The sequence below is a fragment of the Pelodiscus sinensis genome, chromosome 1 (genome assembly GCF_049634645.1).
Source record: "Pelodiscus sinensis isolate JC-2024 chromosome 1, ASM4963464v1, whole genome shotgun sequence".
Taxonomy (NCBI): Eukaryota; Metazoa; Chordata; order Testudines; family Trionychidae; genus Pelodiscus; species Pelodiscus sinensis.
In genome coordinates this window covers 301,323,332-301,349,958 of record NC_134711.1, presented here as the reverse complement: position 1 = coordinate 301,349,958, position 26,627 = coordinate 301,323,332, and the positions used below count along the sequence as shown (strand labels likewise).

The following is a 26,627-nucleotide window of genomic DNA, read 5'->3' as shown; positions in this document are numbered from 1 at the left end:
TGTAAGATGATATGCAAGGTGTGTATTATAGATTGATTATAAATGTTGGGGTACCTTGACTTAACTCTTTGGTCAGCCTAGGGAGCAATAATAAAATCCATACTATTAAATGAGCTGTGTCCATTGTTACAGGTACAAATACATAGGGGCTCGAAGGCTATTTGGCTACCAATGACTATTTAATGTACTTTGTTTGACAATAAACCTGACTTGGGTGCCTTTGTATTTCATTTGAGTTTGTGGTTTTGGGAGGCTTTTGTTAAAGTCTATTATACTAGCTACCTGCATAGAGCTGGCATAATATGCTGGGAGAGCATACCAAAACGCATGCAGCTGAACATTTATCATCACTGATGAGGCAAAAGACCTGTCAGGACGCCATACCAGTAAATCCTGAATTTATTGTATTGCTGTCCTGACCTATTATATTGGTCACTCTGACCGCTGATCTGGTAAATTCCAAGAGAACTTTTTACTGTAACTTGTTTTTGTTGGAATAACCATACATAATATTGATGTTTTTAAAGCTTCATAAGAACGGCCGAACTGGGTCAGACCAAAGGTCCATTTAGCCCAGTAGCCTGTCTGCTGACAGTGGCCAACACCAGGTGCCCCAGAGAGGGTGGACCGAAGACAATGATCAAGCGATTTGTCTCCTGCCATCCTTCTCAAGCCTCTGACAAACAGAGGCCGGGGACAGCATTTTTATCCCCTGGCTAATAGCCTTTTATGGATCTAAACTCCATGAAATTATCTAGCTTCTCTTTAAACTCCGTTATAGTCCTAATCTTCACAGCCTCCTCTGGCAAGGAGTTCCACAGGTTGACCACACGCTGTGTGAAGAAGAACTTTATTTTATTAGTTTTAAACCCGCTATCCATTAATTTCATTTGGTGTTCTCTAGCTCTTCTATTATGAGAACTAATAAATAACTTTTTTCTTTATCCGCCCTCTCCACACCATTCAGATTTTATACATCTCTATCATATTCCCCCTCAATCTCCTCTTTTTTAAACTGAAAAGTCCCAGTCGCTTTAGCCTCTCTTCATATGGGACCCGTTCCAAACCCCTAATCATTTTAGTTGCCCTTTTCTGAACCCTTTCCAAGGCCAAAATATCTTTTTTGAGGTGAGGAGACCACATCTGTACACAGTATTCAAGATGTGGGCGTACCATAATTTTATACAGTGGCAGTAAGATATTCTGGGTCTTATTTTCTATCCCTTTCTTAATAATTCCTAGCATCCTATTTGCCTTTTTGACCGCCACTGCACACTGTGTGCAAGTTTTCAGAGAACTATCCACAATAACTCCAAGATCTCTTTCCTAATTTGGCTACGACAAATTATCCCCCATCATACTGTATGTATAGTTGGGGTTATTTTTCCCGATGTGCATTACTTTACTTTTATCCACATTAAATTTCATTTGCCATTTTGTTGCCCAAACGCTCAGTTTGGTAAGATCTTTTTGGAGTCCCTCACAGTCTGCTTCTGTCTTGACTATCCTAAACAGTTTGGTATCCTCCGCAAACTTTACCACCTCTCTGTTTACCGCTTTCTCCGGATCATTTATGAATAAGTTGAAAAGGATAGGTCCCAGGCCTGACCCTTGGGGGACATCACTAGTTACCCCTCTCCATTCTGAAAATTTACCATTTATTCATACCCTTTATTTCCTGTCTTCTAACTAGTACTTTGTCTCATGCTGTTTTATAGGTTTACTTTATTCAATTTGGTCTTTATTTGACGTTGATCAAATAAAGACCACATAGTAATACAGGGTCCGAGTCAGGATTGGGGCCTCATATGCTGGGCATTGTAAATACACATAGAAGACCAGTCTATTCAGAAGGAACCTTATTTACAAAAGGCTAGATCCTACAAAGTTCTGTGCAATTCCCATAGGTGCATACCCCTAGCCAGCTCCTTTCATTTGTCTGGTGATTCCGTCTTTTTTTTTTTTTTTTCTGTATGGTTTCTGAGAAGCAATCCCATTCCAAGCGCATCCCATTTTCCTGGCACTACCAAACCTGTATCTTGTTTTAAGTTATAATAAGAGGAAGCTGTATACCAAATTTGGACCTACTGCTTACTGTTTAGGAGGAGTTATTAGACTCTCTTTCAAACATATAGTAGTTTTTCTTTTCATGAAAAGCTGCATTACAAGAAAATGGTCTAATATGCATATTAAGGTTCTTAGGTAGTCTTAATTCAGGTCTCTTGTGCATATGCGTAAAGATATTCTTTAATTACATGATCCTATTCTATTTTAGAATTCTTGTGCCATTCAGTGAATGGAATGCATAATACTCACAGAGGGGGTAGTTATTCAGTATTTCTTTTTCTTTTTTGAATGTGTGACCCCACGACCTGTTTACTGCCTACTCATCAAATTCTGCACATAGTACAGTATTGTCTTTTGGTCTGTTCCATGGCATGTTACAGTGACTGGGATAGCTGTGCTTCTAATGCAGGGCTGGGCAAAATACAGCCCAGGGTCCAGATCCGGGTCTGTCGGCCACCCTGCTGCAACCCTCAGCTGCTGTGGTTTAAAGTGCAGTCCATGCGACTATCTGTTCTGAAAGGAAGGGGAGGCTTCATGTGATCTCCTGGCCCCTAGCCCAATCCTCATCTTCCATAGGCTGGAAGCAACTGGCCAATAGGAATTGACCCCAGCCAATTTCTCAGCTCCTGTTGGCTGGAAACAACCATTTCCAATAGGAATTGATAGATTGGGATGGGGGCAGCACAAGCCTCTTTCCCTTCCTAGAGCGGAGAGCCACAGGGAGTGAACAAGCCTGCAGTTTAAAGTGATCGGGGGCTGCAGCAGGTAGGGAGCCCAGCTTGCCTTGGGTGCTGCTGGGCTGTTGGCTTAGGTAAATGCCTCCCAGTCAGAGCCTGCCTCTGGCACCCCTGCCCCTTCAACACCCCAACTCCCTCTCCCAAGTCACCATCCAAACCCTCTGCACTCCTCTGCCCCAGGTCACAATTCTGTCCCAGACTCTGTATCCCCTCCTACGTTCCTCTCCAGGCCAGAATCTTCTCCTCCCGTATCCATATTCTCTCCCAGATCCTGCATCCCATTCCCCTGCCTCAGGTTATCACCCAAATCCTCTGCAGTGTGTACCCACTTTTCCCCCTTCTAGGTCACAATTCCCTCCCAGACTTTGCATCTCCTCTTAGAGCCCCTCCTTCAGGCCAGAATCCTCTCCTGCACCCACACTCCCTCCCTAATCCTACATCCCAATCCCACAACCCCCTCCGTCACTCAGGCTCCTTCTCAGACCTCACACAGTCTCCTGCACCCCAGTCCCTTAACCTGTGCACCAACCTCCACCCTAGATCCCACATCTCCTCTACAGAAAAGTGCAGCCCTTGATTACTTTCCAGAATCTTGAAGTGGCTCCACACCAAAAATTATTGCACACCCCTATTCTAATGCCTACTGGAATCTTTTGTGTGCGCAGCCTCGGAGGCCTCAAGTTGTTACCTCTCTGAGTAGAATCGGGTGAATCTCCCACTTTGATTCGGGCTTTGGTAATGTTTGTTGACAGAACAGAATCATGGTACAATAACGTTTGAGAATTCCAGGTTTAAAACTAAAGCATTTCAGAGCTAAATATCGTAATATAATAAACAGTCTGTCCAATGTTCCTTGTAAGCTATGTCAGAGAGTGATGACCTGTAAACTGTATAATCAGGAGAGTTTCGGATGCCACCCAGCTGATTAGCAAAGCGCTCACAGCTGTGGTTTTTGTTTTTACTAGTTATGTGGTTTTTGTTTTTACTAGTTATGGCATGTTTGCACATGGCTCAATGTACACAAAATTATTCCACACTTAGATGGAAAAGATTAGAGGGAACATTAATGTAATTAATTACAATGTTTATGAAACTAAACATCTTTGTTAATCAGCTGGATGATGGGATATATTGCACCGTCAACAAGTTTGCAGATGATGCAAAAATGCGGTGGTGGGGGAGAGTCTGGAAGGTAGGGATAGGGTCCAAAGTGACCTAGACAAATTGAAGAATTTGGCCAAAAGAAATCTGATGAGTTTCAACAAGAAGATGTGGAGAGTCCTACGCTTAGGTCAGGAGAATCCCATGCACTGCTACAGACTGGGGATTGAGTGGCTAAGCAGCACTTCTGCAGAAAAAGACCATGGCTATGTCTACACTGGCCCCCTTTCCGGAAGGGGCATGTTAATTTCAGCGATCGCAATAGGGAAATCCGCGGGGGATTTAAATATCCCCCGCGGCATTTAAATAAAAATGTCCGCCGCTTTTTTCCGGCTTTTAGAAAAGCCGGAAAAGAGCGTCTACACTGGCCCTACTTCAAAGTAGGAATAAGATCCTCCGGAAAAGGGCTTTTTTTCCGGAGGATCGGGGCCAGTGTAGACGCTCTTTTCCGGCTTTTCTAAAAGCCGGAAAAAAGCGGCGGACATTTTTATTTAAATGCCGCGGGGGATATTTAAATCCCCAGCGGATTTCCCTATTGCGATCGCTGAAATTAACATGCCCCTTCCGGAAAAGGGGCCAGTGTAGACGTAGCCCTGGAGATTACCATGGATGAGAAGCTGAATGAGTGAGCAATTAGTGTGCTCTTCTTGCCAAGAAGGCTAATGCATATTGAAATGTATCAGTAGGAGCATTGTCAGTAGATCAAAGGAAGTGATTATTTCCCTTCTATTTGGCACTGGTGAGGTCACATCTGGAGTATTGTCCCATTTTGGGCCCCCCATTACAGAAAGGATGTGACTGTATTGGAGAGAGTGCAATGGAGGGCAGTGAAAATGATTAGGGGGCTGAGGTACATGATTTATGAGGAGAGGCTGAGGAAACTAGTCTTTAGTCTGAAGAAGAGAAAAATGGGGGAGAAGGTTTCTAAGAGAGGAAGAAGCCAGGCTATTCTCAGTGGTGGCAGATGACCGAACAAGAATCAATGGTCTCAAGTTATAGTGGTGGAGGTCTAGGTTGAATATTAGGAAAACCTATTTCACTAGGAGAGTGGTGAAGCACTGGAGTGGGTTGCCCTGGTGGGTGGTAAAATCTCCATCCTTTGAGATTTGTTTAGGCCTGGTATGACGGAGCCCTGGCTGGAATGATTTAGTTGAGGTGGGCCCTGCTTTTATCATAGAACTGGAAGAGACCTCAGAAGGTCATAAGTCCAGCCCCCTGCTCTAAGCAGGACCAATTCTAACTAAATAAACCCGGCCAGGGCTTTGTCAAGCCGAGACTTAAACACCTCTAGGGATGGAGACTCCACTACTTCCCTAGGTAACCCATTCCAGTGCTTCACCACTCTCCTAGTGAAATAGTTTTTCCTAATATCCAACCTGGACCTCTCCCACCACAACTTGAGACCATTGCTCCTTGTTCTACCATCTGTCACTACTGAGAACAGCCTCTCTCCATCCTCTTTGGAACCTCCCTTCAGGAAGTTGAAGGCTGCTATCAAATCCCCCCTCACTCTTCGCTTCTGCAGACTAAATAGACCCAAGTCCCTCAGCCTCTCCTCATAAGTCATATGCTACAGCCCCATAATCATTTTGGTTGCCCTCCGCTGGACCCGCTCCAATGCGTCCACATCCTTTTTGTAGTGGGGGGCCCAGAACTGGACACAATACTCCAGATGTAGCTGGGGTTGGATTAGATGACCTCATGAGGGCTCTTCCAACTCTAATCTTGTATGATGCTATATACTGCTGCAAATCTGAGACTCATGAATCCTGGATTCTGTTCCATTTTTGAGAGGGGAGCATTGCGTAATGGTCCCTCCCCTCCTCCATCATGTCCTGTTTTTGTCTTTATTACCTAGCAGTCCCTCATAAGCCTGTTCTGCTGTTTTCCCTCCTCCACTGTCCTGCCTTTGCCTGTGTTGTCTACCTCAGCCTGCCTTTGTAATTGTCAAAAAAGAACTACGAGGACAGGTCTATCAATGGCTATTAGCTGGGATGGGCAGATGTGTTGTCCTCTTACCTACTGAACATGAGAAATCAAGAATGAGTGATAGATCGCTTGATGGTTACCTGTTCTGTTAATTTTCTCTGTGGTACTTGGCATTGGCCACTGTCAGAAGACAAGATACTAATCTAGATGGGCCTTTGGTCTGATCAGTATGGCCGTTCAGTATGGCCGTTCTCATGTCTTTTAACAACAAGTCAGTTACTCTCTCCTTCTCTGTGTTTGAGATGATTGACCACACAAGAGAGACAGTCTGTTGTCAGTTCCAGATCCCAGAGCCACAGAGGCCATGGCTGTAGGGAGGAGCAGTTGAACAAAGTCATATTCAGCTCTTGGTTGAAGCCTGTTTACTAGCTAGCTCTGTGCAGTTGGAGCATACTTGGGATAGACAGACTCTTCATAGAGAATTCTCTAGCATGTTACAAACTCTTGTGAGGCATATGGGAATAGACTGGGAAATACTGTTTTACTAAAGAACCACACTTGGTTTATAGTGCTCCTGGGACAGAAGAGATATGGGTGGTGTGTATGCTGCTAAAGACCTATGCTTCTCAGACTTGCAGGACAAGTAGCCCTTTTCCTCTATTGCTCCTTGTAGCTGCAGCTGCTAAACAGTCTTCAAGAGCAGATGTAAAAATACAATTAGTAGTTCTCCACTGTTTCACAACTTTTAGTTTCAGGTATTTCACATGTATTAATGGTGATTTAGAAGAGTCTTCAGTTTGCAGAATGCAAAATGCTAAAGTTAGTGCTGGGTTTTAAACTGCATCAAGGATTTGATTGGTAGGAACAGGATGAAATTTTAGTTCTTGAGGTATGGAGCAAAGGGAAGAGAGATTTCCTTATGTAACCCCTCCTGTTGGCTAGCCCAGTGTGAGGTTATTCAGCATGGGGAAACCTTGTGACTTCTTACACCACGGGGGGGGGGGGGGGGGGGGGGGAGGAGGGGGTAGGCCTGAGGCTGCTTGGTGTGCTCTGTGTTATGTATGTGTGAGTGCACCTCAGACGAGACCCACTCTGACAAATCACCAGGAACAGGCTTTATTCTGTAAAAACAAAACAGGAAAACAGTTCAGCAGCCTCTTCTCTCAGCATGCAGCCTGTGTGCTGCTTCTAGCACAGTCCTTTCTGAGACCCTGCTGGGGGCAGAGGGCACATCCTGGCAGGAACCAGGAAGTTCTCCCAACATGCCGCAGTTTGTAGTCCACAACTTGTAGTTCCCAGGGCTGCTGCTGAAACACACTGGACCTTGGGCTACACTTACATGCAAGTTTTTAATGAATTTCATGTTCTTCTTGGGCTATACAAGAATTCATGATTGTTCAGAATCTGTACTGTGAGGGTTCCAGGGTGTAATACATTTGATTTCTATGTAATCTGATGTACTTTGTAATTTTATCATCTAAGAAATTATTTGTATCCTAGATTCCTTCATTGAAATATGTGGTAAATATGAAATTTGAAATTAACTTCTAATATGTGGTAAATGTGAAATTATGAATCCTTGAAGTTGTATTAATAAGACCTAAAAATATGTTCTAATATAGTGACTACTTGTATTTGCAGTTATCAACGCAGGAGTTGGAAGTTAATACAGATTAGCTGTTCTAAATTATCCTATCAGAGCATTAAAACTACCAAAGGATCAAGAGAACATGATACAGAATTTAAATTGATTAGAAGCTGGTATCTGAATAATACATAAACTTGTTCTGAATGCACAAAGCAGTGTTTTAAAAACATCTTTTCTTCTTTCACAGGAAAGATGATAAAGATTATGCTTTAAAACAAATAGAAGGTACTGGAATTTCTATGTCTGCATGCAGAGAAATAGCAGTAAGTAACTATCTAATTTATTAAGAAGATTTTAATAACGTATTTTTGAGTTGAACGCATCTTACGTTAATGTTTTAGTTGTAATGAATCATCTGCCTTTCTAAGAAAAAAAGGAAATCTTAAATTTTAGGTTTAAAGTAAACCTCATTAGCTAATATAAGAATTTGATTCTGTTCAGTGAAAAATTATGATTGGTGCAATTCCTAAATTACATTTTATTACATATTTAAATCATAATAATATGTACTTATGCATATCGGTTAGTACTGGATATACTCTTCATTAAAATAGTGATTGTCTAAACTTTGTTATATTTTTTCAGCACTGTTTATTACAGTAAATTTGGGTATAATTTAATTTTGATTTACAATTTATTTCCTTTCCCATTCAAAGAACTTATACCCTTAAAAGTTATATAGTTATATCTGGTTTCAAAGGAAGATCTCAGAACAAGATTTTAGAAATATCTATGCTTGGTTGATATCAAATGGAATATTGCTTTTGCAGACTATCTATTCTGTGATTTTTTTTTGTCTAATCTTTAAAGAAGAAAATTATAGAAATATATTTGAATTTAATAATTAATATAAAAGTTAAGTGTAAGAGAATATACATCCTGTAAATAGTCTACTATTCATATATAGAACATAGATTATTAATTTTCAGATTTGCCAGTTCCCACTTGGTGATATCATAACAATTAATTATTTAAATTTCAAAAATTTAGTGATTCAGTAATGCTCTTAAATAAACATTTTTCTATTGTTAAATGTAAGCTGTCATTATTTAATATACAAACTCATGAATCTTTTTTAATATTTCTTTATTCATTATTATATTTGTGTGGATCCTTTGAATTCTTGTTTTGTTTCCAAATGATTTCTTAATGGTACAGAAACACTTTGTTTGTGGATGGCAATAATTGACAATTCTGCTAGAAACATCTTCCTGAAATAATGCTTAGATTTTTTTTATGAAAAGTTGATACGAGAGGACTGAGGTTTGATGCTTTTATTTTTATAATTTTATTATATTAGTATCAATTTATTTTGGTATTTAAGATTAGAATTATATTTTTAAAAACCTAAATCAAGGCTAGTAATTTCTGGATGCTTGCCTGAGACTTCTTAAAAGGACTGACTTGAGAGAATAATTGTTCAATAGTACTACCTGAAAATCTGTCCAGTCTACTGCATCTCAAGGAAGCACCCAAATACCTTCTCTTCTCTTCTCCCCTTACTCCATAAAAGTATCCAGTCCCTTGTGGAAAATCCTAGATGTCTTTATTTGTTTTTATTAACTAAATAAGATGTGAAAATCCATAAAAGAGTTTTGGGAGAGACTCAGCAGTTTATGAAATAACATTCTGTACATACTTAATATCCTTCAAGAGGTATATGCAAAATAGGATCACTACAAGATCACATTTGAATACGTGATCGTTATTGTAGTTACAACGCTGCTGTTTAAATTTTCTTGATACTTTCCATTAAAAGACTCTGTTCTCAGGTGCTTGTAACTTTGCCAAACTCTAGCAGTTTGCGCTGCAATTTCCCATATTGGGTATCTGTCTCAGACAGAAGTTGGAGAGTTTCAGCTAAAATGGTTCAGATGTTTCAAAGAGAGATTATGATCACTTTTTTGCCAATATTAAACAATGCTCAGAATATTAGCACCAAGAAGCTGTAGTGCCTCCCTGATTTTGAAGGGGATCTTGAAATTTGGTAGAGGGAAGTCACTCTTGCATTAGGAATGCTCCTTTTGCTATGCCCATGAAAACCTACCTAAATTTGGCCAGGTCAAGAGCCCCTGAAAATATCAGTTTGCACATACTTAATAGAGACTTATTTGGCTAAGAGTTCTCTGAAAATTCCATCTGTACTGAGCATACTCTGTCTCAGGGCTGCAGGACTTTTTGAATAGGACTTTTCCTGAAATTGCTGTTCTTGAATAGCAGGGGCTGCTATAGTGCCATGTGTTTGGAACTGAGAGTTGGGAGAGTGAATTGAAGGGGAGGAAGGAAAAAAAATACAGTAAGTAGACAAGCTTCAGAGGGATGGCGGAATGAGTCTGTAACAGGAAAAACTTAAACAACAAACCCTCTAGTAGCATCTTAAAGACTGAGTTACAAGTCAGATATCTGATTTGTGTCCATGTATTCTTTCCTGTAGAGACTGTCCAGTTTGCCCGATATACATTGCAGTGGAGCATTGCTGGCATTTGATGGCATTGATCACATTAGTGGATGTGCAATTAAATGAGTCTCTGATTTGGTGGCTGATGTGGTTGGGTCCAGTGATGAAAACGATTGTGTAGATGTGTGGGCATAGTTGGCACCGGGGCTGATTGCAGGCGTGGGTTCCTGCACACTTATGATGTAGCTGTGTTGCGTGGTTACCGGAAGGAATTTGTTTCAGGTTAGCTGGTTGTCTGTAAGCGAGAATTGGCCTTTCCCTCACAGCCTCTGAGAGTGAGGGGTCATTTTCCAGGATAGGTTGTAGATTTTTGATAATGCATTGGAAGGGTTTAAGTTGTGAACTGTAGGTGATAAGTGGAATTCTGTTGTTTTCTCTTTTGGGCCTGTCTTGAAGGAGTTCATGTCTGGGTACTTTTTTGGCTCTGTCAATTTGTTTTTTCACTTCTCTAGGTGGGTATTTCAGTTTTAAGAATGCTCTGTGTAGATCCTTTAGGTTTTTGTCTCTGTCTATGGGATTGGAGCAAATCCAGTTGTATCTTAAGGCTTGCCTGGAAGTCAACAATAGATTGAGAAATGCCTCTGGGATGGAAGCTAGAGGCATGGTAAGTGTAGCGGTCGGTAGGTTTCCGATATATGGTGGTAGAAATTGGTCCATCATTTAATTGTACTGTAGTGTCAAGGAAGTGGATTTCTCATGTGGATTGATCCAGGCTGAGGCTGATGATGGGGTGGAAGTTGTTGAAATCCTTGTGAAATTCTTCAAGGGTCTCTTTCCCGTTGGTCCGTATGATGATATTATCGATGTAGCGTAAGTAGAGTAGAGGTGTTAGGTGGCGAGAGCTGAGGAAATGTTCAAGGTCAGCCATAAAGATGTTGGCATATTGTGGTGTCATGTGGGTGTCCATCACTGTGCCGCTGACTTGACAATACAAATTGTCTCCAAATCGGAAGTAGTTGTGGGTGAGGACAAAGTTGCAGAGCTCTGTAACCAGGTGTGCATTGCTGTCATTGGGGATGGTGTTCCTGATCACCTGTAATCCTCTTTTTGTGGAATTAAACTTCATTCACAGGTTTTATTCTCATGCCTATGGTTAGAATCAGGATATCTGATGACTCGCACATTGTCAACCAACCAAACAATGAAGGTGCTAATGGTTCTTGATACCTGTTTAGAATCTGGTGTTGGTCATCTTCCTTTCCAAGTGCAAACTAATGGTTCTTATCAGCCTCTTATAACTACTAGGTCTTGAAGATGTTACTAGACTGTTTGTTGTTTAAGATTTTCTTGTTACAGACTCACTCAGTTATCCCTCTGAAGCTTATTTACTCTCTTTTTTTTCTTCCTTCCTTTCAATTTTTTGTCCTTCTTCCCCTCCCCCCACCCTCTTCCCTTATTTATCCTTGGATCTGGATTTCGAACACTCGGGTCATTTGAACAAGTGGGTTGTACCCACGAAAGCTCATGATACTATTTACATGTTTTGTTAGTCTTTAAAGTGCTACCAGACTCTTTGTTGTTTGTTTTTCCTATTTAAATCAAGTGACAAGTAAATTAGAAGATCACTGTTAGCAGTGCCCACAATATGCTAACTGCTGTTTAAACACACAGCAAGAACAGTTTCCTGCTTTCTGAGATCCTCCTGCCCCATTCCTTTACCCTCCCAAATGCTCTCTGGCTTAGGGCATTCTTTTCAGTTTAGTGCACTGATGTTTGTTTAGTTCTCCAGCTGTGGATCTAAAGGTTCCAACTCTTATGATGCATGCTGGGGATCCGTATGGCTCTACAGTATGGAATGTCTTTTTTTTTTTTATTTAAAAAATGGGGAAGGAGATTGCATTTAAAACAAACCAACCTGTAGAAAGGATCCAGTTCTCCAGGGTAGCAATCAGCTATCTTAAGCATGAGATGATTCCCTGCTTAAATCCACTGTCTCATTGACTACACTACATACTCTCCAAACTTTGCACAGGTGAGGCATAGATCCTGTAAACAAGTCTCCTTCAGTATACAACCTGGGTTCATTGCCAGAGTGTCAGTCGTATGAATTGGTTTGGGCTGTTCCTGGGAGGGGAAAAATACTGTGTGCTAATACATGTGCACAAGACCATTGAATTTATGCCTTAAATCTATAGAGGCCTGCAAATCCATGGATATCTGTTTTATATCTGCAGATAGAATAGTAATAGAAATGTAGCCGTGTTAGTCTGGTGTAGCTGAAGCAAAATGCAGGACTATGTAGCACTTTAAAGACTAACAAGATGGTTTATTAGATGATGAGCTTTCGTGGGCCAGACCCACTTCCTCAGATCAAATAGTGGAAGAAAATAGTCACAACCATATATACCAAAGGATACAATTGTATCCATATATACCAAAGGATACAATATATATGGTTGTGACTATTTTCTTCCATTATTTGATCTGAGGAAGTGGGTCTGGCCCACGAAAGCTCATCATCTAATAAACCATCTTGTTAGTCTTTAAAGTGCTACATAGTCCTGCATTTTATATCTGCAGATATGGATGGAAATATCTGCGGCTCGTTTTTGCAGATATGAATGTGGATAGAAATTTTTGGATATCCACGGCTCATTTTTGTATCCACATGGGGCTCTATAAATGTGGCATTTTTGAACTTTCAGTTCTTGATCTTGCACCAGGAATTTTTTTTCATTGTAATATTTTTGAAATAGTATTATAGATTGTTCTGAAGACTACATTATTTTTGTTGTTTTAAAAGTAGGAGTAATTAATTACAAATGCCTGATATTTGATATTGGAGTGAAGAGATAAGTTAGGGTATGTCTACACAGCCGTTATTTTTAAATAACTTTACTAGTGTCTATACAGCCAAACCGCTATTTTGAAATTAATTCGAAATAGCGGAGCACTTATTTCAAATTTGGTAAACCTCATTCCACGAGGAATAATGCCAAATTCGAAATAACTATTTCGAAATAAGTGTCTACACAGCCACTCCAACCTCAACCAAGAACACTCCTCTCCCTCCCCTTTCCCCAGAGTCCTTAAAGGGGTTCACTCTGGCCACAGTGCCTGTGCCAGCTCCAAGCCTGCCAGCCCAGAGCCAGCAGTCACTGCCCCTGACCCAGTGGCCCCAAAACATGAGCCAGCAAGCCACTGGCAGCCAGCCCTCCACCACTCCCCAGGAGCAGTCTGCCAGCTCCCAGGAGCCTGCCAGAGCCCGGAGAAGGCAGGCACCTTTCTGGTCCAGGGTAGAGATCATGGACCGTATTCAGGTTTGGGGGGGGATGCCCCCAACGTCCATTATCTCTGCACTAGATGGAGAAACGAGGCTGTCTATGGCAGGATAGCTGCCAGCCTGGCCACCAAAGGCCACATGCGAACCCAGGAGCAGGTTTGCATGAAAATGAAGTTGATCTGGCAAGACCCTGAGCCCTGAGCTTCCCCTTCCCCCTTCTTTCCTTGCTTCCCCCTTCCAGTTTCCTCCTACCTTCTCCTACCCTCTCTCTTCCCCTCTCCCACCTTCTTTCTCCAGTCTCACCAGAGTTTCATTCCACCCCTCAGTTTTGTTAAATAAAGAGAGTTTGTGTTCATGAAAATACGTGTCTTTTATTTGACATCAGGAAGGGGGGTTAGGGAGGGGTAAGTGGAAGGACGTGAGGGAGGAATGAGGCACAGTCCCCCAGTGGGGCAGACCAGGGAGGCTCTTAGTGCTCCTCAGGGTGGAAGCTATCCAGCAGGGCCTCTTGGATACTGACAGTTCCCCCCCCCCCCCCCCCATAGACCTCCCAGATGGCAGCCTGCAGAAAGTGCAGCCAGACTTGCAGCAACGCGTCCACGAGAAGCACCAGAGTGCCCAGGGGCAGCTCTGGTTCGATGTTGCAGGGTACTGTGGTGTCCCAAGTGAGGGCAACCAGAGAGCGCACAAACAAAATGCTTTTTTGTTCCTCATCGAGGTAGGCAAGCAAGTAGGCAAACCGGGGGGAGGGAAAGGTTCCTTTAAGCACAGGCCTCGGCCTCAGGCAGCAGCCACGCAAAGTAATTCCTGACCTGATGCTCTGCCGGACCTGGTTCTGTCTGGCCTTAAATGTGATTCAGCGTCCACTCAGTTGGACGCGCTATTTTGAAATAGCAAAATGCTATTTTGAAATGCATTTGTGTGTAGACATGTTATTTTGAAATAATGCTGTAGTGTAGACATATCCTTATAGAATGAAATAAGTGCTATAACATTGGTCCAGAGAGGGCTGTATGATTCCTCTCCATCTTATCTATTTATATTCTTTGTATCTGTTTTTTGTGTGTTTATATATAAGAACAAACTATGCCAGCAGCCTTACACTAATTAGCAATGTTGTTATAAATAAACTGCCATCCGTGCATCTAATTAATAAAATAACTTAATATAATCATGTAATGCATTTTCAAGGCAAAATTAATAAATGCCAGTCTTCTTAATTAAAAAGAAATCTAGAGTATAGTGTTTCATTACATGCATTTAAATACTAGAGTAATCAGAGGAAGTGGGGAGGCTTGACTTGCATATGTAATAAATTTCCATTTAAAAATGTAAGTTTCCTCAACAGTTGAGCCTCCTGTATTTCAGCTGTTGAGCCTCCTGTATTTCAGCTCTTCATTTTAAAATAAACCTTCATTATTTGAGAGCCAAGCATCTCAGGGGAGAGAGGACTACCCCACCTCCTCTCACCACAGCAGCTTGGAGCCATGTCAGAAGCTCCTCTCCATGGCCACTGCAGCTCCAGTGGGCACAGCTGGGGGAGGGGTGCATGTCCCTGAGCTGAGGCAGGTCCAGGTTTGTGTGTCCCCAATGCTTCCCAACCAGAGTGAAGAATGTAGTGAACTGTGCATTTTCCCCACGTTCCCTGACAAAGCAGGAAAAGAGGTGCCTGAGGGGTGGAAGGCTCTGGGCCGGGGCAATCCTGGCACAACTAAACCCACACCTTGCTTTAAGCTGTTAAGAGGAAGGTATGTACCAAATTTGGTGGTCCTAGCTCTTGCCATTTAGGAGGAGTTCTTGAACAAACAAAAGGATATTCTCAAATATATAGTAGATAAGGATGTGTTACCCTGGTAGAGAACTTGGCTATAATATAAGCAGCACAGTTCAGATGAACAAGCATTGTTCTAGGGTGGCCTTCTTTGCTTAGAAAAATTACCTTGCTTTATATCCTTACTACAGTAGTCTCCAACCTTTTTATGCATGACATCACTTTTTGAATGTAAGTGCAATCCAAGATCTACCTGAAACCCAAATACTCTTGCCTTGCCTCCTTTGTGCCTCTTCTCCAAGGCCCCGGTCCTGCTCACTCTGTTCCCCATCCTCCCTCACTATCACCAGGCAGGGGCAGAGGGTTTGGGTGCAGGCTCTTGCCTTGGATTAAGGGATTTGGAATGCGAGAGGGGCTCTAAGCTGATCTTGAGGCAGGCAGTTGGAATGTCTGAGGGGGTTCTAGGCACAGGCTCTGGGAGAACATTTGGATGCAGGGATGCTCGGGACTAGGGCAGGAGCTTGTGGTGCAGGAGGAGGTTCATGGCTGGGGTAGGGTTTCAGGATGTGGGCACTGCTTACCTCAGGTGGCTTCTGGGTGGTGGTGCAGTGGGGTTAAGGCAGGCTCACCCCTGTCTTGACCCTGAACCACTCCCAAAAGCAGCCAGCAAACTCCATCTCGAGTCCTGTTGTATCCTATCTCCGCAGAGCAGAGAGGGGACACAAAGTGGGAGGGAAGGCCCATTGACATCAGCACCTCTCTTCTCCCTCCCCTGCCCTGTTTTTTTTAAAAAAAAAAAGCAGGAGGCTCCTGGTGAGACATCTCCAAGGCAAAGGGCAGGAGATGTGCAGCTGTGGGGGGAGGGGCAGTTGAAGTGCTGGCACTTCATAAGTCTCTTGGCCAAACCATTTAGGATCACCTGTCAGAGGCTTGATCTACTAGTTGGTAACCACTATCTTGCTAGAAGACTTACCTTACATTGCCCAGGTCCTTCAGGGCAGGGGTTGGCTGTGTAGGAGGTGTAGGAGTTCAGAAAGTGCCTGGTGGTTGTGGGGGGGGGGGGGGGGGGGGGAAGGGAGGGCAGAAGGAGGCTGTGGGGCACAGGGTCCAGGAGACAGGGTTGGGAGTTACCTCTTCTCCCCATGGCTGGTGGGCCCTTTCCTCTACCCCTGCCAACTAGGGGCCTTTTTTCTTTCCTTTCCTCCCCTCCCCAGTTCCCATTCCTGGCTAGCAGGGACCTTTTTCCTCTCCCTCCCTCCAGCTCTGCAGCCAAGGTCGGAGTGGGAAGGTTTGGGGCATGGGTGCTACTTACGCCATCTAGTGGCAAGCAAGGTGGTGAGCCCCAGCCCCCGCTGGCCACTCCCTTGGTGGTGTGGATGCCTCCAGTGGTCACTCTGTAGTATAGCTCTCTCGTGCTTTCTCTGACCCCAGTGGCCATTGTGAGTATCCCTCTTCCCTGCCCCTTCCCATCTTCTGGAAAACAGTCCCATTCCAGGGACTTCCCATTGTCCTGGCACAGTCAAACCCTGATCTAGCTTTAAGTTAGAATAAGAGGAAGCTGCATACCAAATTTGGTGGCAGTAGCTCTTACTGTTCAGGAGGAGTTCTTGAACAAACAGACTCAGACAGATGGACTCACAGACAGACACATTCTAAATATATAGATAGATAATAGTTAATTCTTCTTCAGCTTGAGTACTTTGAACAAGTCTGTTTTTGAGTAAACCAACTCCCCCATTTATTTTGGTAGAACAGTTTCAGTACTCATGTAAAACTAAATTCTGTTGTTAATTGAAATACCATAGTAAGAGCTACAATTGCAATATTCTCCTCATCCTGGCAACCCCATACTTCTTCAACATGATCAACATGAAGTCTGCCTCTTACATAATTTTGGCTGAATGTTGTATTGATCTTCTATTAGAATATTGTTCTTTAAAAATTCTCCAGTGATGTACACTGCCTTGCTTCTTATTTTTTCCTGTTGAATTTACGTAACGATAAAGAAGCACAAAGGAACTAGGGCTTGCTTACAGTAAGATTTCATGCACTGGAATATCCATTTCTAATGTGTATTTATACAGAACTTCTGAGGCTTCATAGCATATTACAGGTATGAAAAAACTGATCCTTTCCTCAGACCTATTGGACAGGTAAGTTTCAGATGAGGTACAGAACAGTGAAGTGCCTTGCCTCTCGTTACACAGGAAATCAACCAAAACTCCTGACCCACTCACTTATGTAATTTTAACACAAGAAAATCCTTCCACCTTAGAAGTTGAAAGAAACTTCTGAGGACTTGAAGAATAAAACTTTAAGAAGAAAATAGGGGGGTAGTACCTGCTCTTCAGTTGATTTCTCTTTAAAAGTTCATTAAATTTAGTGTACAGGCAGTCCCCGAGTGACGCGGAACCGACTTATGTTGGATCCGCAGTTACGAACAGGGCCGTTCCTCTCCCTGGTCTCCAGCAGACCAGGGAGAGGAAGCAAAGCGGTGGAACACGTGGGCAGCGGACAGGGCTGTCCGTTGCCCACGCGCTCCGCGGCTTGGCTCTGCTTTGCCCCCCGCCCCCGTCCCCCCCCCCCCCCGTCCCCCTGGTCTGCAGACCAGGGGGACGGCGGGGGGGGGGGGGAGAGGAAGCAGAGCCAAGCCGCGGAGCACCCGGCCAGCTGACAGCCAAGACGCGTCTGGGCTGTCAGCTGACCGCGCGCTCCGTGGCTTGGCTCTGCTTTGCTCTGCTTTGCCCCCCCCCCCCCCCGTCCTCCTGGTCTGCAGACCGGGGGGGGGGGGGGGGGGGCAAAGCAGAGCCAAGCCACGGAGCGCGCGGTCAGCTGACAGCCCAGACGTGTCTCGGCTGTCAGCTGGCCGGGTGCTCCGTGGCTTGGCTCTGCTTCCTCTCCCCCCTCCCCCTCCCGCCGTCCCCCTGGTCTGCAGACCAGGGGGACGGGGGCGGGGGGCAAAGCAGAGCAAAGCACCCCAGCTGTTCGGCCCCAGGCGTCCCCAAGTCAGCCGCTGCTGAAACTGACCAGTGGCTGACTACAGGAAGCCCCTGCCCCGGGCTTCCTGGAATCAGCCGCTGATCAGTTTCAGCAGCGGCTGAATCTGGACGCCAGTTCCGACTTACATAGAGATTCAACTTAAGAACAAACCTACAGTCCCTATCTTGTACGTAACCCGGGGACTGCCTGTATTTCAGTTTAGGCAAGATTTTGTGTATGGGCATGTCTGTACTGGAAAATTATTTTGAAATAACTCTGTGTTATTCTTAGTGGAAAGCAGGAGTTATTTTGAAATAACCAGCCTTTTATTTCGTAACAATGGGCTTAGTAATGTGGACACTCTGCTTGTTTTTTTGAAATAAGGGGAGTTATTTAGAAATAACTCGCTAGTGTAGAACAGGGCTATAAGTCCTATCAACAGGTTAAAACAATACAAACAAACCTATATTACATTGACTTTATTGGCTTGGAGCCATCGAGTGCAATGGGTTATAGGATCATTGCCCCACAGTGCTAGACACTGTCCAAAAACATAGGAAGACAATTCCTCCATCCTGTCCTGACAGTTTGTATTAGGACAATCTGTATTAGTAGTGCATTGCCATTTGATTTATTCACTGTTGCCTAACTTTTTTTTTTTTACTCTTAGCTTTGTCTTTAGGCGGTCTCATTAACTTGTACTTTCTTCATAATATTTGCCCAGAACTTCAATAGTAAGCTGCTCTGTAGTAATGTCATACAGCCTAATTCCTTCTGGAATTTTATATGCACTGTAACTACCACAGTTTGCAATCAGCAGTAGACTGTGCAATGTCATTGTTCTCTAAATACAGGAAACCCTTACCATTCACAGTAGATGCATTCCTGCATCCACCGCCAGTGGTGAAATTTGTGAATACTGGGAGCCATGGCTCCCAGGCCTGTGATGAGCTTGTGGCTCCTGAACTCACTGCAGGGGCTAGGAGCTGCAGGGAACTCACTGTGGGGCCTGGCCCCTGCTACTCCTCCCCCATTATCCCCTCCAGGCTGGGACAGGAGACCTGCAACTACGTGGAACCATAAATAGCAATTCCACAAATGGGGGGGTCTCTGGTTTGCAGTCTATCCACAGTCTATTATGAGATAAGATTAGGAATGCTCCATAGATGAAATTCTGAGTAATTGAAGTACCACCTTGCTCCAAGAGTCACAGACCTACCCATTGAATTATATAAGGTTAGTAATTTTAACTGTCAACACTTTTGCTTTGACTAGTGAGGAGTATTTTGTTATCAGGAAAATCCCTGTGCAGGTTAGCTTTGCAGTGAAATGGGGATTTCTGTGAATCGGTATGGTGGTTTTATGCATGATCAGGACTAAGTTGGATGGGCAAAAACTTGTGGGAAAAGCTTGCTTTGCATCTGGGTGCTCTAGTTCTATATTTTACCTAGGTTTTTATGCGGTTCCTTTTTCCTTTTGGGGTTTTGATCTGGGGTAGGGTAGCATGATTTAAGCCAGTGGTTAAATCACTGATTTAATTAATTCTTTAAACAGGTAAAGCAGAAAACCTTGATTTAAATGAATGGTTTTGTATTTTTACTTATTTTCCTTGGCCTCTGTTTGTCAGAGGCTGGAGAGGGATGGCAGGAGACAAATCGCTTGATCATTGTCTTCGGTCCACCCTCTCTGGGGCACTTGGTGCTGGCCACTGTCGGTAGACAGGATACTGGGCGAGATGGACCTTTGGTCTGACCCAGTACGGCCGTTCTTATGTTCTTAAATACAAGTTAATGCAATCAATGCAAATTAAAACATGTTGTTTTGTAACTTTTTATAGCCTCTGCATTAAATTTGGATTTTTTTTGCTAACCAGAATACACTATATCCATACACACTTATTTAAGCAATTTTATAATTTAACATGTCTTTATTCAGAAGAATTCTTTACTTTTTCATGTTTGACATTGGTGACTGACACATTTCTTTTTCCTTTTTTGTTTTTAAGCTTGTATCAAGCTGCATTTGGATGCAAAGTGGAATTCAATTAAATGCACAACAGCATTTAAATTTTTAATTGTTAAATAAAATTCAGTTGAATATGCTCGATACGTTAAAAAAAAGGTGTTGATAAAGAGGTATTCTGCATTTAAAACTGACTTATTAAACAAAGGAAGCATTATCTAGAGTTGTAAATTTTAATTGATAACTTCCTGGTCACTAAATCCTTCAGGGTTTGAGAACTCATAAATCTCATCCTCTCCCACACTGTTTATATTCATAGGTTGGAAGAAGAAAATGAGCTTTGCCTTTTCATCTCCCATTTGGTGTATTAATTTAGAGTGAACTAATCCAAGTTTAAAAATGTTTTCTTAACTTTTGAAAACAATAGTTTTTTTTCTGTTGGTGCCATTTAGTGTCTGGTTCCAAGTGCTTAACCAGTGATTTTCACCAATTCAGTAGCTTTCCTTTCTTAAAAACTTTAGTGGCAAACTTGTACTGCTTACATGGTTCACCTCTAGCTCTGAAATTTCTTGTAGTTGTCTTAGTTTTTAGATGCCTATGGTATAACAGCATATTTTTTCTTCCTAGTAAACATCTACTCTGGTACACTGTTGAGAACATTGGCATGAAAATGAGGCAGAGTAATTGCTGCTTCATTGCCTATAATTTTAACTTTGTTGATTTTTTTTTTCCTGCATCTGAAGTTCTGTCCAAATTTCAACAATATCAGCAATAGAGCAGCTATCCTTTTGTAATTTATCCAGTGTTTTGGAAATAGTTTTCAGTATATTCAGCACACTTAAGAATGACCATACTGGGTCAGACCAACGGTCCATCTAACCCAGTATCCTGTTTGTTGACAGTGGCCAATATCAGATGCCCCCAAGGGAGGGAACACAACAGGTTATCCTCACGTGATCCCACCCTGTCATTTCCAGACAAACAGAAGCTAGGGACACCATTCCTACCCATCCTGGCTAATAATATTTGATGGACCTAACCTCCATAAATCTAACAGAGTTCAAAAAAAGAGCTACATAAAGTCAGCTTTCACCACATCCTCTGGCAAGGAGTTTGAGAGGTTGACTGTGTGCTAAGTGAAGAAAAACTTCCTTTTGTTTGTTTTAAATCTGCTACCTATTAATTTCATTTGGTGACCCCTAGTTCTTATATTGTGGGAATAAGTAAATAACTTTTCTTTATTCATTTTTTCCACACCAGTCATGATTTTATTGATCTCTTATCCTATCCTCCCTTAGTCTCCTCTTTTCTAAGATGGAAAGTCCCAGTCTTTATTTTAGTTGCCCTTCTCTGAACCTTTTCTAATGCATATCTATATATATCTATATATCTATCTATCTATATATATAAGATGAGGTGATCACATCTGTACGCAATATTCAAGATGTGGGCACACCATGGTTTTATATAAAAGCAATAAGATATTTTCTGTCTTATTCTGTATCCCTTTTTTAATGATTCCTAACATTCTATTTGCTTTTTCAATTGCCGCTGTGCACTGAGTGGATGTTTTCAGAGAACTATCCACAATGACTCCAAGATCTCTTTTTTTGAGTAGTTGCAGCCAAATTAGTCTCCATCATATTGTATATGTAGTTAGGATTATTTTTTCCAATGTGCATTACTTTACATTTATCAACATTAAATTTCATTTGCTGTTTGATTACCCAATCACTTAGTTTGGTGAGATCTTTTGGAAGCTCTTCACAGTCTGCTTTGATCTTAACTGTCTTGAGCAGCTTCGTATCCTCTGCAAATTTTGGTACTTCACTGTTTACCCCTTTATCTAGATCATCTATAAATAAATTGAGCAGGATTGGTCCCAAGACAGACCCTTGGGGGACCCCATTAGTTACCTCTCTCCACTCTAAAAATTTGCCATTTATTCTTATCCTTTGTTTCCTGCCTTTTAATCAGTTATCAATCCATGAAAGGACTTCCTCTTTTATCCCATGACAACTTACTTTACTTGAGAGCCTTCTGTAAGGGACCTTGTCAAAGGCTTTCTGGAAATCTAAGTATACTATATCCACTGGATCCCCCCTTGTCCGCACTTTCTGCATTTCTCTTCAGTCCACTGTTTAGTGGTATATCATATAAATGTATACATTTAAGTAGTTTTAATTGATTTTAATAAATTTAGACCTTAACCTAGATTGCCATAATTTCACATTTCATTTTAATTAGCGTATTTTGAAATTTAATGTTTTTCATTTTTTAACAAAAGCATTTAATCTTTGAAAAGTATTTTATTCATTGTCATTATTTCAAGTCATTAAAGTAATAGGTTATTTTCCCTGTATAGGAGAACTTCCTGGCACACACACTCTCTTACTTCCCTTAAGTATGATTGATCAGTCAAGCCAAAAAATGGTTTGTCTGGAAGATTATTTTGGTTGGGCAAAAGAAACATTTCCCACAATAACTTTTGATACAGTCACTCACAATATTCTTGCCAGCAAGTTAAGGGAATTGTGATTGGATAAATGGACTGTAAGGTGGATAGAAAGCTGGCTAGATCAGGGTTTCCCAAACTTTTTACTTTAGTTGGAACCTGTTTTTTTTCAGTACTGTGTTTTGCAGCCCAAAAATATAAACGTATATAAAAAAATGAAAAATGAATAAATTTTCAGTGTTTCACCCGGCTGCATCTTCCACCAAGCCTGGGCCAGGGCTTGTGGGACCCAGCGCCACATGAGCACTTCAGGAGGCGGGAGCAGGAGCAGACTGGGGGTAGGTTATTAGGCTAAGAGGGAGAGTGCAAGGAAGGGTAAGGTTGCCAGGTGTCCGGTTTTGTACTGGACGGTCCGGTATTTGAAGACTTTGTCTGGGAAAGAAATTGAGAAATTACCAGACATATAAAATGCCTGGTATTTTTTAATTAGGTATGTTTTATTATAATTAGGTGTATTAGTCCTTAGCTGCCTGGCTGGTAGATGTGCTCACACTGTCTGAGTGTGTCTACCTGCCAGGCAGTTCACAACCACTCCAGGGAGGGTATGAGGGGGCAGAATGGAATCCCTGGCCAGACTAACTCGTCTGCCAGGGTCTGTAGGGTCTGCATGTGCCCAAGTCAGTCCCGCTCTTCCCCCCCCCCCCTCTTCCCGATCTCTCCTGTCCAGCCCTGCTTCCGGCAGCTGATTCTCCCCTCCTCCTCCTTCTCCTGATCTCCCCTGGTCAGCTTCCCCTTCCCCCGTGTAGCCCTGGTTCCGCCGCCTGCCCTCTCCGATCTCCGCCACCGGACAGCCCCGCTGCCCCCAACCCTGCTTCCGCCGCCCGCCCGCCCACCCGGATCTCCGCGGGACAGCCCCGCTGCCCCCAGCCCTGCTTTTGCCGCCCGCCCGGATCTCTGCGGGACAGACCTGCGTGCCCGGATCTCCACCGGGACAGCCCCGCTGCCCCAACCCTGCTTTCGCCACATGCCCACCCGCCTGCCCAGCCCTGCTTTGCCCGCCTGCCCGGATCTCCACCGGGACAGCCCCGCTGCCTCCAGCACTGCTTCCCGGCAGCTGGTTCCTCCCCCACCCCAACCTAGCCCACCCCGCTCTGCTTCCCTCCCGGCAGCCCTCCTGAGGCCTGGTATTTTTTTCGTACTGGGCCGCGGCCCATAGTTTGGGAAACGCTGCTCTAGAACACACTTTCACCTCTATTGTATAATGATTTTGTATAAAGTATGCCTTGTGAGGTATCATTTTAAGTCTTGATCTATTGAAATTAGTAGCCGGTTTGATTGTATGTGCTGTCACTGTGTGTGAAGTTATGAAGATTGTGTGTGTGTGTGTGTGTGTGTGTGTGTGTGTGTGTGTATTGCTGAGCTATGTTCGAAACTTCCATGACCGTCCTTTCAGATAGGAACTAGATAAATTTTCACAAATACCAATTGAAGACTGTTGCATCTTCAGTGTGATCTGAATTTTTAGAAATCAGGCTCTTAAAACCTTCATTTCTTTTTCACCCACTTACTTATGAGTCATCCTTCTCAGCATTAACCACAATCAAAACATAGTATTGCTCCCAGCTTGCTGTTGAAGATGACTTACATCTCCTCCTTTCTATGTGGGAACTCCAAATTCCACTACATTGTACAATGAGGAAATAAACACACCCCTCCCACTGATATTCATGTATTTGTATGATTTTTGTATATGAAGTTAGGAATATGGGCTCTGTTCTTGCATTGTAAATGTTCTCTGTCTGGGAGAGAACAATGGGCTTGGATTGCCTATTGTGAGGAAGGATTGATCAGTAAATGGCTTTGCTAACTAGCCCTGTTTCGTGGACAATGTCTCTTGGAGTGGCCAATACACACTTGAGGAATGTGTCTGGAAACCTGCAGACTGGCCAGTGCATAATGGCTACTTGCATGTGAAACAGAGATAGGTCACTTGATCATGTGACTAGCTGCAGCTTGAGAGACACCAGGAATATAAAAGTGCCATGAGGTTGTCTCCATCTTGTCTTCAATCTTGCTACTGATTCCAGATGCAGCCTTGCTAGGGACAGAGAGCTGGGAAGGATTGGTAACCCATCCTAATACAGGATGTACACCAGAGACTTCTAGGCTAGCAGTTTGTAACATCTCTGCTAAGAACCTGCATTGAGAACTTCGTAATTGATGTATGTACTGTATTCTCCTTTACAATCTTGCTCTCAACCTTTTCTTTCTTTTATTAATAAACGTTTAGATTTTAGATTCTAAAGGATTGGCTCAGCATGCTCTTGTGGATAAGATCTAAAGTGTAAATTGACCAGGGACTGTGGCTGGTTCTTTAGGACCAGGAGGATCTGTTCAGAGTTGGTGAGATTGGGTTTTATAACTCCGCACCTGTACGTGTGGCCCGGGGTTGATTGTGGCACAGGGAGAGCTGGGGTATCTGAGGGGTTTTGCTTGTGAGGCTTCCTGCTGGCCAGGTTGGTAGCTGAAGCACTCTGTGTTACTGGTTTGTGGCCTTTTTTGGGAAAGGTCTCTAGTCGACGGCTGTAAGCAGCCGTGGTTTTGAGCAATTAGCCCTGAGCTGACACCCTCAGCGGTCCCTCACAGATGGATATTGTATTGAATTAATATATACCATTGTTTGGTATCATGTTTCTAAAGTGTTTGTGAAATTTTATCTGCTTCCATTTGTGCAGTTTTTGCACTTAAATTAATACTTCTGAAACTAATTTTGTTCAATTATAGATCAGGTCTTTATTGTTATTATTTTTTGCAACATTATAAGATTTTTCAATGTTTTAAGAAATCATGGGGAGGTGCAGTAATTTTTTTCATAACTCAGAAAGGCTCACTATGACGAAGTTTGGGAACTTCTGCTTTGGAGTATGGTATCTGTACGGCTGTGCTCCCTTTGTCACCTGAGCACAGAGGCAGCCCGTGAGCCTAGGCAGACTAGGCGGTCGCCTAGGGTGCTGCTGGCCCGGGCCCCCCGTGATTACATCATGGCCATTGACGGCCGTGCAGGCGGCGGTGCTGATCACGCCTTCCGCCTTGGGCGCCAGCTGTTACCACCGGCCTCGGTGCAAGAATATTTAACCAAGAGATGATGTATGGCTCCTATGTGTTCCTCCCCATAGTTTCACATAGGGCAAGGATAGAATTGGCTGGGAGCATGCTGAACACTGATTGTCTCCAGCGGTGCATGGTTCCTTGGAGGGTATAGTCAGTTCCTGAAATGAAGACTGCTCTCTGTAGGGACTGGAATAGGAAATCAGGGAGTGGTAACTTCTCATTTTCCACTCTGTCAGGCTGCCCTAAATGGAGGGGAGCTGTCCTTTGCTAGGTACTCTCCTAGGCAGAGGCAGAGCCAGCTGAGTTCCTGTCCTGCTCTCCTTAGGGCTTCAACAGCCTGCTTGAGAGAATAAGCAATGGAGTTACTAGTTCATTTCCTTCCATATGGTGTAGGGGAGCTGCATCAATACTGCTCAGAGTACTCCAGTTCATGTTAGTTGTTTCTCTGACTGTAAAAGATAAGTGGGAGGCAACTGGCAAGGCAGTGCCTCTTATCTTCTAGCAATGGGCTGATTCAGACACTTCTGTTTAAAAATTGCAGTGTTGGCTTATTTTCAGTTTGTGACCAAATACACGTTTTCTTAGTCTTAGTCAAGGATCCCACAACATAAGCATGGGCATAGATGACTTTATTTTTTTATTTGGTGGGGACTAGAGTTGGAGGGGAAAAGAGCATGCGAGTCCTTCAGTTTTAATTTGTTGTTGTTGTCGTCATCACCTTTTCTCATTGGCATCTCTGGATGAAGTAGGAACCCAAGAGGGATACATAAGTAAATGTTTTCCAATGTAATCAACAATCAGGTATTACTTTTCTTCATCCTGCCACAATAGTGTTCTAGAAAAAACTAAGTGACATAGTAGATCCAAGGAGTCAAATAAATGTTTTCAGAGTTTATTAGTGAGGATTGTGCGGTTTTTTGTTTTTAATTCTGCAGTTCTAGGACATTCGTACTGAATAGTGACTGGTGAAGTACAAAAAGTATATTTCCAAGTGTATTGCTAAAATAAAATGATTTAAAATATGGCTTCTTCAAAGAGGAGGAAACTACACTTCCAACAAGTGAACGGACTTCTGCTGCTTTTAGTACGGGGCACTGTCTGCCACTACCAGCAAGAGGAATGAAAT

At 43.0% G+C, this 26,627-nt stretch overlaps 1 protein-coding gene across 5 annotated transcripts in view; it reads left to right on the top strand.

Moving 5' to 3' along the window:
- Nucleotides 1-26,627, top strand: part of CDK8 (cyclin dependent kinase 8) — a 180,476-nt gene that overhangs the window by 68,589 nt on the left and 85,260 nt on the right. For 4 of the 5 annotated variants that reach the window (XM_075919243.1, XM_006138901.4, XM_006138900.4 and 1 more), the window contains one exon: nt 7,730-7,805. The exons of the other annotated variant lie outside the window; for it this stretch is intronic. In XM_075919243.1, coding sequence (XP_075775358.1) covers nt 7,730-7,805 — 76 coding nt within the window. The remainder of the gene's footprint in view (nt 1-7,729; nt 7,806-26,627) is intronic. 5 annotated transcript variants of the gene reach the window in all.